The 13,408-nt window shown below is 45.6% G+C and overlaps 6 protein-coding genes across 6 annotated transcripts; all 6 read left to right on the top strand.

The window, feature by feature from the left end:
• Positions 1-468: 468 nt before the first annotated feature.
• TEOVI_000318600 (putative HORMA domain protein) lies at positions 469-1,740 on the top strand (the record flags this gene model as incomplete). The annotated part of the gene is made up of 1 exon (XM_067226138.1): positions 469-1,740. One exon carries the CDS (start codon positions 469-471, stop codon positions 1,738-1,740), a length of 1,272 nt encoding a protein of 423 aa, XP_067082239.1.
• A 484-nt stretch (positions 1,741-2,224) lies between these two features.
• On the top strand, positions 2,225-3,265 carry TEOVI_000318700 (uncharacterized protein; the record flags this gene model as incomplete). Its single annotated transcript, XM_067226139.1, has 1 exon — positions 2,225-3,265. One exon carries the CDS (start codon positions 2,225-2,227, stop codon positions 3,263-3,265), a length of 1,041 nt encoding a protein of 346 aa, XP_067082240.1.
• A 1,088-nt stretch (positions 3,266-4,353) lies between these two features.
• On the top strand, positions 4,354-6,048 carry TEOVI_000318800 (endonuclease/exonuclease/phosphatase, putative; the record flags this gene model as incomplete). Its single annotated transcript, XM_067226140.1, has 1 exon — positions 4,354-6,048. The coding sequence occupies one exon, from the start codon at positions 4,354-4,356 to the stop codon at positions 6,046-6,048; it is 1,695 nt and encodes a 564-aa protein (XP_067082241.1).
• A 1,842-nt stretch (positions 6,049-7,890) lies between these two features.
• Positions 7,891-8,862, top strand: TEOVI_000318900 (AmmeMemoRadiSam system protein B, putative; the record flags this gene model as incomplete). The annotated part of the gene is made up of 1 exon (XM_067226141.1): positions 7,891-8,862. One exon carries the CDS (start codon positions 7,891-7,893, stop codon positions 8,860-8,862), a length of 972 nt encoding a protein of 323 aa, XP_067082242.1.
• A 1,358-nt stretch (positions 8,863-10,220) lies between these two features.
• TEOVI_000319000 (uncharacterized protein) lies at positions 10,221-11,783 on the top strand (the record flags this gene model as incomplete). Its single annotated transcript, XM_067226142.1, has 1 exon — positions 10,221-11,783. The coding sequence occupies one exon, from the start codon at positions 10,221-10,223 to the stop codon at positions 11,781-11,783; it is 1,563 nt and encodes a 520-aa protein (XP_067082243.1).
• Positions 11,784-12,521: 738 nt separating this feature from the next.
• TEOVI_000319100 (uncharacterized protein) lies at positions 12,522-13,337 on the top strand (the record flags this gene model as incomplete). Its single annotated transcript, XM_067226143.1, has 1 exon — positions 12,522-13,337. One exon carries the CDS (start codon positions 12,522-12,524, stop codon positions 13,335-13,337), a length of 816 nt encoding a protein of 271 aa, XP_067082244.1.
• Positions 13,338-13,408: the final 71 nt, after the last annotated feature.

Raw genomic sequence — 13,408 nt, forward strand, 5'->3', positions numbered from 1 at the left:
GCTGCTCGTAAGGCAGCGAAGAAATAGAGGCGCGCAGGATTCGTTTCTCACTACTCCAATTCCTTCAATGAGATTTGTCTTTGTTAGTTTTTAGTTAGTGCTTTCCACGCCAACACCAATAGCGCTTTCTCATGTTCACTGTTGTGAGGTGTGAACTGCTCAGCAGAGGCGAAGGCCATCGATTACCTTGTGTAGTATTTGCGTTTTATCTGCCTGATTGCGCCCTTGTTTATAGCTGCTGACACTATATGCTGCTTTTCCTTAATTTTTGTAGTCTTTTTTTTTTGAAGTGGTTCCCTTGTTTCGCTGTCCAATTTGTGCCATCGTTTTACCGTTTATTATCGGCCTTTGGGGAAAATCGGCCTGTGCGGCTGGGAAGAAGGACCTTAAAAAAAAACGAATTGGCCAGGGAAAGAAAACAAACAGAAAAAGAAATCGAAGATTACTGTCGGAGATTATCGCAACTACATGACATCCACCGCGACGGAGGTTACTCAGACCCAAAGTCTTGCAGCCGTACGAAACTTTATTCGTGTGGCCGTTTCGTGCGTCACTTACCTTCGTGGATTGTGCAGTGATGAATCGTATCAACCCCGTCAGTTTCTTGGACTGCAGCTGAAGCAGCTTGTTCGCTCATCTGGAGATGCCGGTGCCATTTCACGCTGGATGGAAGAGGGTGCTTTCGACGCGCTCAACAGGGGTTACCTTAAGGAACTCTCACTTTGTGTTCACGAACCAAACTGCACTGAGTTACTTGAGAGATACTCGTTTATGGTGTCATACAGCCCCGGCGGCCAGCGGGCCGCACTCTCGCTTACAGGTGAATCGATGAAGGAAAACCTCAGTTGCTCCTTTGGCACAGTGGGAGGAGGAGGAGGAGGAGATAAAATGGGTAAAGTATTGAGAAAACGTCGCTGCCGTCAGGAGGTACAGCAAGCGCTGGCAAGTATCATCACCAAACTCATGGAGGTTGTGGAGGGACTTCCACCGTTACTGTGCGAGCGTGTCCTCACCATGCAACTCAAATACTACGAGGATGTAACACCTCCCTCTTATGAACCCCCTTGCTTTGCCCCTGCCAGTCCCAGCACTGTTGCGGCTCATTACAGAGAAGAAAAGAACAGCACCGATATCGCCACACTCGACACGGGTCACCACACGCTCTCTATTAACATTCGACACAAATTCTTCGAACAACTGCGGCCACACAATTTGTCGCAAATGAACATGTACGATGCGAGCTCCTCGTCGGCGCGAAGGGACCCGACGAAGGGAGGCAAGGATGACGCTGCAGCTTATGGTTGTAGGAACGAGAGAGGTACCACAGAAAATCGCACCAGTAGGGGGATTACCAACGACTGGGCCCATGCAGATGAAGTTGCGTTCCTTGTCTTCACAAGTTTTATATTAACAAAGTCTCCCACGGTATCCCGTGGCCGTATAACCATGGGTGAAATAGAAGAGTACCTTCGTGTCGCTTGTCCCATGGAAATTGAGATGAAACAGGTTCAATCAATGATGCGGCGACTTGAAACTAGCGGTATCGTTTCGTTAGAAGCACCGCTTGAATGGGCTGTGAGTGAGCAACGTTCTGCAGCGGTAGTAAGTGCAATACTTGAACGACAAGATGTAGTCTCTCTGCTCAGCGTTCAAACACGCATGGATTTGCGATATCTCACCACTGGACGGAAGGTATCCCGTCTTAGCTCTTCTAAAGGGCGTAAGCGAGTTCGTGCATAGTACCTGACAAATAACATTCGTCACATCTATGATTTTACTTTTCTTATTTCCCCTCTGTGTTGCTGTTAGGACGTTATTTATTCTCACCCTTTGTATCACAGGTGCGTAAATGCACGTCCGAAGGTGTTTTTTTTTTAATCATCACATACAGTTTTAATTATTTACTTTCTTTTCCCTCGCGAAACTTATTGGAGTGACGTACGATCTTTCTGGGATGTATGCTTTTTGGCTTCTCTAGGGTGTAACCCACAAAAAGTGCACCGTTGATTATTTTTTTTTCTTGTTTCCTCCATTTCCCACATTACTTTTTTTAATGTCACTAAATACATTGACAGATATTAAATTCAACCGTCTTTCCTTTGAATTATTGTTTGACTCCCGTAAATTGTCTCTCTGGCACGTTGACATAAACGATTAAAATCATCAGAAACAAAAGGACCATTGCTTTCTTCGCTATTTTCCTCAAGTCCTTTCAGCGGGTTAAATGCGGTCGGTAGGTGGTGCCGTTGGTGCTACATGCTGCTTAGTTCCGTCTGTGGGTACCCAAAGGCGTCAGTATCATGCTTTTCAGTTCGCAGGGTTCCATGGGTGGAAGATACCATACGAGGGTAAAACGAAAGTGACGAAAGAGGAGCTAGACAACATTCGTTTCTTCACGCAGCGGTCCAAGGATAAATGGGACTACCACCGAGTCGATGAAAACATTAACTCGAGTTCGGAGTTCCGCAAAACACATGACAGACCAGAGTTTGAACAGGGTATGCGTGAAGACAACTCAACGACCGATCACGGAGACTTACACACGCCCAAAAAGTACCGTCTGTATGAACACTTTGATGAGTATACAAAACCTGGGGTGAACAAAAAGGTTGCTGCTTGCTATGCCGTGAAAGAGCAGTGGGATGCTGAGGAGTTTTATTACCCTGGCGAGGCATGGAAGAAGAACCGACCCGGTTTCCGGAGTGTACCTAAGGAACTCTTGAACCGTCAAACGTGGTATCATTGGTCCGACACTATCATGAAGTGGGATGAGATTCAACCCACTATACGAACCCGTTCCTGGAACCCTGACTGGCCACCTCCTGGATATAAAGTGCCATCAATGCATTGCAAGAAGGAGTTTGTATTTGGTGTGGAGGATCCTGCTGTTGTGTCCGAAGTAGAGCGCTACAATTGGTATCGATCTTGGAGTGATAGTAATCTACGTTGTGGTTGGAAGGACATATGGTTGTTCGGTGTGCTGTTCGGAGCTATGTATTATATGGCCCGTAACGCGCTCGACATCGTTAGCATGCGTGCCATGATGAGCAACATGTTTTACCCGGGCCGCCAGTTTATCCGCTCTTTTGGCACACCGAGGGATTGGGAAACTGATGTTTTTTGGTGGCAACGCCCACTTGAGGAATTTCCCAATCAGGGCGAAGTGTGGTACATTAATGAAAGCCGTTACAAGTACATTAACTATATAAAAAAACGTGACGCGATGGAACGGGCCTTAGCGGAAGCAGAAATGAATGCAGTTTAGATGTTTTTGTTAGTAGGGCTGGCGAGTGACTGGTTTTCCCTACCTTACCTCAGTAAATACCCTGAAGAGAGAGAGCAAGAGGTTAGGCGAGTGGAGTAGTATGATATGGGGAGCTTAACGAAGGGTGATTATTTTACTATTATCATTGTCTGGAGAGGGGAAAAGCGGGACGCTGTACTTAACAGTGGACAGAACAGTGAAGTAGGAACATGTAGTGTAGCAGTCGTAGAATATTGAGGAGTAAGGTAATATAGTTCGGTACTGAGAAATGGAGGGAAACGGTCTCCCTTTCAAACACTTTCTTTTTTTACTTCTTCCTTGCGGTTCCGGCTCATTGAAACGTGTTCAATATGATTTGCGTAGGCGAATTATGTGCATCTTTGTGCCGCTGTGTTCGCGTGTGGGTAGTACTTGGAAGGACGCCGTGCTGCAGTGCATCATCAGAAGTTTTGTTCACTGTCATCCCCTTCTACTTTCTTTTTGTCATTCTCAGCGCCGAGCTTCAACCGGGAAGAGGCGTTGTGGGGCGGTGACGTATAACATTATCGTTTAGTGAGTTCCTTTTTTGGTTGTTTGCTAGTTGGAACCGAGCACTGTGGTAGTTGAGAGGTGTGATGATTACTGGAGGAACAATTGATGAGGTGTATCCGGTGCCTTAAATTCGGTGGTCTCGCATTTATGCGATAGTGTCATTCTGATATGATCGCACACCTCCACTGTTTCAGTGGTGGCACTTGACAACTTCAGCACATACCTTCAAACTTTCTTCGCTTCATACCGGAGCGAAGCTAAACCACAAACATTGGCGTTTCACCTTCTTCGTACTACACGTTGGAAGGGCTCAACGCTTCGTGTTGCCAATTCTTGAGGATTTTGTTTCCCCTCCCGCACGATTTCCTTGCGCTGTCTAGTTCATCAAAACTCTTATTTTATTTTATTTCTTGCATGGTTGTTGCCCTTCTGTCTTGTCCATTCCCATTCAGTAGTGTTGTAGTTTTTGTAACTCTGTGGGTGAAAGAAGGGGGGGAGCATCACACCAAAACCCTCCTCTCTCTTTCTCTCTTTGCTCAGGTTGCAGAGGAGGTGGAATGAGGGCTGCCGAGGGTGATCACGTGGCGGAAGGCGCTGAGAACACTACCGCCACATCGCCCGGTCCCGGTTCAGTGCGGGAATCGAGCAAAAGCCCAAAGTCGCGGTCGAGATGTCATTCCCCTCGAAATGGAAGAAGGGGCGACAGGAGCAAACGCGGTTCAGTACAACATACACCTCCTAGGAATTCGGTCCGTGATCCGAGTGCCATTCCTAAGCAGTTGGACATTGATGCCATGCAGGTTGCCATTGCCACTTCCCTACCGCGCCGGCTTGACCAGTTCTGTGATGAATTCCACAGTATTCCTTTCGTTATACGTAATGAAACCTTCCCCGTGCCGGATTCTTTGAAGCGTAACTCATGGATTCCTGGGGAGGTGCTGCGAGTGGCGTACATTACCTGGAACATGGCGCACGCAAAACCAGACTTTTACAGGGTGTCAAAATATTGCATTTGTCCCAACGCCCATCTTGTGGTTGTGTGCACGCAGGAAAACGGTTGTAACTGGTACGCCAAGAAAAAACAGCAGCGACAATGGAGAGATCATATCACGCAGGCTTGCCTCAAGAATTCGTATGAACTAGTGGGGTGCAACTCACTCTGGTACATTCACATGCTGGTCTACGCTAGAAAGCACGATGTAGCCCCCCATGTGGGGCATGTGGAAAAAGCGAAAGTGCGAACCGGAATTGGCAATGGTTTAGGCGGAAACAAAGGTGGCGTGGGCATTGCCCTGTCCATTTCAACAGAATGTAGGTTTAATGCGTTGAGTGATCCTCGCGGCCATAGAAGGGGTGCGCGGGCATCAAAACAGCAGCGCCAAGACATTTCTTGCTCTCATATGAACCCAATAGAGTGCGGTGGTGGTGATGATTCTTTACACAGTGCATTACCTCAGCCAGCACGTTTCACGATCTTATTTGTTGGCGCTCATCTTGCTGCCCATCAGGATGCAGTTGGTCTACGAAATAGAGACTACCGGAACATTGTCAAGATGTTGCATGTGGGACTTCGTGGGAAGTTTAAAGAGTTTCACGCAAGCATCCGGAGGAGTAGAGCTCTCGCGTGCTGCCCTCTGGACACCGAAAGCGCAAGGGGGTTAAACATCACGGAAGATCAGGCCACGCGCCAAAATGCTGTTTGCTCCAATGGCGGCTGTAAAGCAATGAATGGCTCAGCTGCTGTGTCTAACGAACGTGATGAAGACGATGGAGGCCCAGTTGGTATAATGAAACTTCCTTTTTGTATGAAGAATCAACCGCAAGAAGAGCGTCGAGATGCGACGGATGAGTTTGACCTTGTCTTCTTTGGAGGTGACCTGAATTACCGTCTCGACGGTACATCAAAGGCGATCCGGGATATAATTGATAATAAGAAGAATGTTCGATCCGTACTTTGTAACAACGACCAGCTCAATCGAGAAAGAGCGAAGGGTGAAGTATTTAGGGGGTTTAAGGAGGGCAATCTCTTCTTCCGCCCAACTTACAAGTACGAGTTGAGGAGTAGAAATTACAGTACTACTGATAAGCGCATACCGGCCTACTGTGACCGCGTTTTGTTCAAGAAGCCAGCTCAATCGTGTGTTGGAAAGGTAAGAATACGACTCTACACAGACGTCCAGGCGGTGCAAACAAGTGATCATCGCCCGGTAGTTGCAATTTTTGACGTTGCAACAATTCCAAGCAACAAATAATTAAGCTGAGACCGTGTGAATTTCGAGAGATGTGGCCTATTGCGAACATTTCTGCTTTTCTTTTCCACCATTTGAATTCGCTCTTTTATTCCAATACTGTTCCTTCCCACCACGAATCCCTTCTGCATCGGTTTCACTATTTTTTTCTTCCTGCCTCTTGAGCCCTTTGTTTTGTCCCCCTATTTTTGTAGCCTAGCTGTCGACCCATTTAGCAAACGCTTTTTCGTTGTCTGCATCTCTCTGTGTATGAGTGATTTCACTTTTCTGAGTTATTTTTCGTAAGCTTCGAATTATTGTAACGGCTTTAGTCGAGCAGTTCCCTTTGCATCATTTATCCTTTTTTTCCTTCTAGATGTATAAATGTATTTGTGACCTTTCATTTACTTTCCGTTCTGCTGCTCCTTTTCGTAGTGTTTTCCCCTCCTCCAGTTCTTTTCGGTGGTGTCGATCTTTCGATTTACCAAATTCTACCTTTGTATTTTTCATTTTTGTTTTGCTTATTCCTCACAGCCACGATTGAGCCGTTTTCTATTTATGAGTGCGTGCTATTTTGCGGCAATTACGAAACTCCATGTTACAATATTTCCAACAAACTTTTTCATTTTTGTTTTTGTCATTTTTCCTCCTTCGTGTTTCTGCATCTTTTTTTTTGGTAAATTTTTTTCCAATTACGATGTGGAAATGACGATTGGGGGAAGGTGTGCCTCCCTCCCCCCAAGCTGCAAAGCGAAAAAAAGGTTATGAAAAAACATATTTGATTATTTCCCCCTGCTCTCTCTCTCTCTCTTTTTTTTTTTTTGCCTCCTTTTCGAAACAAAATTTGTTGTTTTTTTTTTTGTAAAAAAGAATGGTAGAAAAAAGGGTTGTTGTGGAGCACCAAAAGGAAAGGATGTTGAGTTTGAGGAGGGGAAAAGTTTACTTTCACGTGTAGTTTGTTGATATTGCGCAGCTTCTTTCCTTTTTTCTCTACTGTTGTTTCCATTAATTTTTTTTTTTTGCTTTTCGGTCTTTGTGCCTTCTGTTATAGTTGTGGAAATGGCGTGCGGTGGTGTGGGCTTCAAGGAGCGGCGTAAAATGAGGGGAAGCGACCAATATAATAACGGGTTTAATGACGAATATTACAACGTAAAGTACGAAAGGAAAAAAAGATTGTGCGGGATGGTCGCTGAACAAACAAAGAGGGAGAATAACGGAGAGAAAAATTTGGCATACATGCATATAAATTCTCTCGCGTGTATGTATTCATTTCATGCATATGTTCTGATTTGTTGTTATTTTTGTTTGTTGCGGAGGCGGTGAGTAAAATGTTAGGAGTCTCACAAATTTTAACGAAAAAAAAAACAAGTCATATTATGTTATGTTATGTGGCGTGATGTGAAGTAAACATTAGAGCATCGGCATCCCTCACCTTTTTTCTTCGCCAGTTTATCTTTCATCCCCATCTTTTCCTGCTCATCTCTCCTCAATACTATCTTTTCTATTCTATTTTTTAACTGATTTGCCTTCTCCATTGCAGTGGTTCGCAAAATACTTTTTTTTTTTTAAATACCTCTAGAGCACGCGTTAACACCCTCGTGTCAACTAAAAGAAGATTGAAGCGGTGCCTTTGCTCCCTTTCCGGTTTCTTTCGCTGCGCGCTGAACCTCCCAACTGGCGCTGTGACAAAATTCAGGCTGCTCGTGTTTGCTTGTGTCCCGTGGGTTCGTTTGGGAAAATAATAAACAAAACTAAACAAGGACGGCACCGAAACCCAAAAGGTTGCGAGTGGGGAGCAGTGACGTACCACAAAAGAAACAACGCCACTGTCTGGTGGATCAAGAAGGAATAAACATCAAGAAAGGCATGACATACTCACGCCGCGCCACTCATGCGGGTTCATGGTATGAGGGGTCCCCCAACGCACTTAAAGCTCTTGTGGACACATTGTTTAGCACAGCGAGCAAATCCCCACTGAAAGAGAGCGAGAAGATGATTGGTGTCATAAGTCCGCACGCTGGAATCAGCTACTCGGGCAACACCGCTTCTCATGTGTATGTTCATCTCCGTGATTACATATACGGTCATAAAGGCCGCAGTATTACTCGCATCTTCTTGTTAGGTCCCTCACATCATAAGGGGTTTGATGGAGTTGAGGTTTGTGCTGCGCAGAGGTATGAAACACCATTTGGGCCCCTCGTTGTTAACGCAAAGGTGGGGCAGGAGGTGGAAAAAGAACTTCGCGCCGCCGGTGTTCCTGTGGGTACGATGCATCGAATGACGGATGAGGATGAACACTCGATTGAAATGCAACTGCCCTTTATTTCACACCTACTGCATTATCCACCAAACGGCTACAAACCGGCAATGGATCGTGTTGAACTTGTGCCGCTGCTCATCGGGGGAACAAATCGCAAAATGGAAAACTTGATAGGTTCGGTTCTTTCCAAGTACCTGAAGGATAATCAGAATTTTTTTGTAATAAGTTCTGACTTCTGCCACTGGGGCGCACGTTTTCAATACATGTATCACTATGAGAAAGCGGAATATCCAGACATTGGTGACGCTATTATTTCAATGGATCATGAGGGCATGCGACTGCTGGAGGCGCGGGATATGGACGGCTGGTATAAATATTTATCGACTACAAACAATACCATTTGCGGGCGCCGGCCAATTTCGGTACTGATGGCAGCTCTCGACTCAAAAAAGGAAGCCGTTGTGCGATTTCTTCACTACTCTCAATCCAACCGCTGCAAAAACATGTCTGACTCCTCTGTAAGTTATGCGGGAGCAATCGTTACTCTAGACGAGAGCGGTGATAAATCTGCGCCATGATGGGAAATGAAGAAACGAACAGGAAAAATAGGGGAAACAAAGGGTGAGAATGTTGCAAGCGCGGATGCAGAGGGTTATGCACTGCCATTCAGTTTGCTCTATTCCCTTGACAAATGAAAATGAGGTGAGGAGTTTTTTCTGTGCGTCAGTTATTTGTGTTCTTTAACACCTGTAATTGTTCTATTATTTTTATTGTGGGGGTTACAAAATTCGTGATTGTCTTGCTCTGTGTGCTTCTTAAGGTTTCTGCTCATTTCCACACATCGGTGTTTATGTGTTACCTTCCTTTCTACGGAGCCCCAAAACTTCCTATTGTTGTTACGAAAACTTAGTGATACTGTTGTTACCATTATTGTTTTTATTGAATTATCGACAGGTTTCGGACAAGCTGCGGCGGCACCCATCTGCCTTACACCTCGCAGCTTACGTGTCTTCTGCACTTTGATACGGAGGCGTGTTTACGCGCAACCATGTTTACCAACTCGTTATAGGGGCTATGAACTTGATATGTGTATATCCGAAAGGTGTTACTGCTTTTTGTTCGTTTTGGCTAAATGTTACCTTCTCATTTCAATACAAACATGTACATGTGCGCACGTCTCGTGCGTGAGGTGTATCTTTCCTGAAAGGAACACTTTGCAATGACATTGTGTTTACTCGGTTCTTCTCGTCTTTTTTTTTCCTTTTTTCCCTCTTGCATTATTACATTTTTTTTTTTGACGACTGCATCCGAACACGTTACATGTTTCAAAGAGTACCGCTTGCATTACCATAGCGAACAAGGAGAGAGAAGTAAGAGGCAGTACAAGGTGAAATTAAAATTAATATAATAACAATAAAGAAGTTTGCTTTAGTTAACGTCCTGTGTTCCCTTACACCTTATTAAATCTACCTGTGTAGGAAAGGGTGCGCTTCCTTTATATATATATATATATTTGGGAGTTAACACATCTCCATGAAATTGCAGCTGACACACGAGTTGTACCACGGCACATAACACATAGACTCCATCACTTTACACAGAATAAAACCTACAACCTCCAATCGTTGCTACTTTAAACATCACACAGAAAGGGGTGGGAGGTGGCAAGGGGGGGGAGAGAAAAGTAAAGCAAAGGGTTTACAAAAGTTTGAGGTGGTGTCAACAACTGTTGTGCCATTACAGAAACGGAAAAAGCACAGTGCTGAAGCTACTGTGCGATACAGTCAGCAATTTAAGTTTACCCAAGAATTGTTAAAGATAAACCGTCACTACCTTCAGCGACTTTGGATTTTACCAGAGGTGTGGACAGGCGGTAACACAAAACATAATTACAGGTGACGGTTTGGAACGTAGAGCCCTCCATTTAGTTTCTGTTATGAAAGCCCGGCGACGTGGAGGGTCCCTACATGCAGAACTCCCCTTTACATATACGCTGTTCAGCACCATTGACGTCTACGGTGATGACTTACTCGATTTTACAGGAGATGACAAACCTGAAAGACATGCTGAGGTTACGGAATTCCTGCGCAGGAGGGGATCGGGTGCATGTCGTGATGCTCCTCTTGGGCCGTCATCGTACCTTCACATGAGAGAACCCTTCAGTTACATTGCCGAAGGCTCCATCAGTGAAAACACATCCGATGCAGGCGGCAGCTTTGCCCGTGTGGAAGATGCCATGCAACACGTGTGGTTCATTTCGCAGCGTGATGGAATCAGCACTCCGTTTGCTCTCAACTTCTCGACATCTGCGCAGTTTTTAAGGTACGCGGAGAGGGAATCGTTGCAGTTTCCGACGTTAAGATGTGGATCATCCACAATGGCTTCGGAGCCCATTGCAGCACATGAAGGACCTGCTAAGTGGTTGGATATTCAAACAAAGAACAAAACTCTCGTTACGGATATTCTTTCCCACTTCCCCGTCTCGGCGGATACAGTCGAACACTGCTGCTATCCAGATGATATGGATCGTGTTATTGCACATTCCACGCTTGGATATTTCTTCTTTAACCTCATGTGTACACCCATCGCCTTAGGGGAAGTGGCACGTGGCCGCCATCAAGTGAAAAGCGTCATACAGCAGCGACTTGAAGCTGCAATGAGCGCCGGTCCGCGTTCTTCGACCCCATCGGCTGTCGCCGTTTCTGTTATAGTTTTCTTTGATTGGGTCGTAACGGTGCATGAGGAGCCCTTTCATGAGTTTGATGACTTACTGCGTTTTATACTGATTAACTGTGGTAATCGGGCGCCCGCATCAAACAACCGAAGGCTCATGCAGGTGATGACGGCCCCTTTCATATTCGCTAGTTTCTTTCAAATTGTTGTGGGACACTTATTAGACAGCGAATCGCTAACCATGATAGTGGACGAGGTCAGTGATCTTGTGTTTCTTTCCAAGAGCACAGAAGGTCACAACGAAGAGGTTGTGCAGCGTATTACCAACGCGCGCCGGTGCTTTGCCGAGTACGCCGCCGAGTTGACTAGACGTGAGTACATTGCTTCTGTTCTTCTACATTCGCATATGATGGATTCGTTTCTCACAAAAGACAAAGTTTGCCGTACACAAATAGAGAGCGCTCAAGCTTACCTTTATCGTATGAGTGATGAAGTTGGGGACTGTCGTGACACAGTCGCACTGACAAATTGGTACCAGAATGTGAAGGACACGTGGCACCATCTTCAGTACGGTAATAAGGCACTCCGTCAAACAGTTTTGTTTACTGAGTTGATTAACATTATGTACCCCCTCATCACACTTCAAACGCTTTTCTCCCTTAACGTGCGGATCCCTTTCGCTTACTACGAGGATCAAATGGAAAAGGATTTGAAACCGTTTTTCATTATGATGGGGATTGTGTTATTCTTTTTGTTGTTGTGTGGGCGTGCGATGTATGCTCTGTGGCACAAGAAACACTGGTCGACGCGCCTGCTGGCAACGTAGCATGATCACTTGGAACTTTATGGTATGGAATGATATGTCTACCTATCAAAAGGTTGGCCGGAAATTTTATCAAGCAGATAACGCGACTGTTGTGTTTTGCGGCACCTGACTTATGCAGATTTTTTAAAATTTTCTCTGCAGTGTTTACTGATGCCGTTAGCGGTTTGCCCAAGCGAATTTCATCACAGGCTCTTTGGAGGCTTGAAGGCAGCGAGGGGAGGGGTAATGCTCTGAGGAGGGGGATGGGTGAATATAATGTTTTCAGTGTTCTACTGCATTCCGCTTGTGCTGTTAGCAGGTGGAGGGTGGTAGTAGTTGACCAACCGTCGATTCTTTTCGGGTGAAGATCATCGATTTATTTATTGTTTATGAAGACGCGGGTGAATGGATACAGTTGTTTACTATGGAACGAAGTAGGTGTTTCCTATCTGGTATAGGTTCCTGAAAGTCAGCGCTTAATTCACTTAATTTGTGTACGCGAACTTGTGGTGGTGGAGAATCTCTTCCCCGGACTCCGTTGCTGGCCCATCATTCATGTTTTTTTTGAATTATCTTTCCTTGGGACACAACGGAGTTAGTCGCCGCCCTCTCCAGTACTTTGCATATTTTCTGCCGCCGTTTCAGTAGGGGAGCGTATTTTAGTCGAGGGCTGAATAGAAACAAAGAGGTTGAAGCTCAGCAAGGATAGGGGTAGGTGATTGCGGGAAAATTTAGTGAAAGCAGTACCATAAAAAGCCGATGCTTAGCCGCTGTTTTGTCGTGTACCGCAAGGCGGTAGCGCAATTCAGTGCGAGAGACTTTCGCCCGCGTCAGAGTATTGCCCTGACGCCAGAGAACGTAACTCTGATGTTGAAATCGAAACTACACCCGAATGATCGGCTGCTCCGCCAATCAACCGTTGGTCCCGGTGCTTCCCGCTTTTTAATAGTGGATCGAAACCAATGTGTGCGTGGAATTTATCGTCCTCTGCTCTGTTTACCATATCCAATGGCCGGGTCCAGTGTGTTGGGAGTACCCGTAGAATCATATCTGCAGGTGGTGGAGCAAAAACTGCTGTCAGAAGAGAATACTACGCTTATTTTTGTTTCGCATGCAAATGGGTTTAGCTTCACAGTGTATGGAATAGACGGGAGTCTTCGCCTTCCATTGGTCCATCTCAAGTTGCCCGGTGAACGGTCTGTGACGGCGGGTAAAATGAGTGACCGTGACATGCGACCTTTTGTGAATACGACAAATCTCATGGATGACCTTGCAGAGCTAGTTACTGACCACTATGCAACTTCTATACATCCATGCAGCTCATTTTTTTACCTATCGGGATCAGATTCCGTCTTGTCTTTTTCAGAAACCAAAGCGGCATGGAGAGAGCGGGGATATGCCGATAAACTGCCGCTTAGTTTTGAAGACAAGCGGTGGGTGAGTCTTCCAGATTTAGCTGCTCAGCACCGAGGTGTTACTCCACTTTATTGTACAGATTTTGACGGCTACAAAGTCGTAGATGAGAGGGGACTCACCACAAGGGTAAAATTGGGGCGACTTGAACTGGATTCGTGACAGGCTGTGGGAAATGAATGAGTTACATCGTCGTGTCATTGTTTCCCTTCCTTGTAACACTTTTTTTTTTT

Source organism: Trypanosoma equiperdum, assembly GCF_001457755.1.
Source record: "Trypanosoma equiperdum strain OVI genome assembly, contig: ctg_687, whole genome shotgun sequence".
NCBI classification, from domain to species: Eukaryota; Euglenozoa; class Kinetoplastea; order Trypanosomatida; family Trypanosomatidae; genus Trypanosoma; species Trypanosoma equiperdum.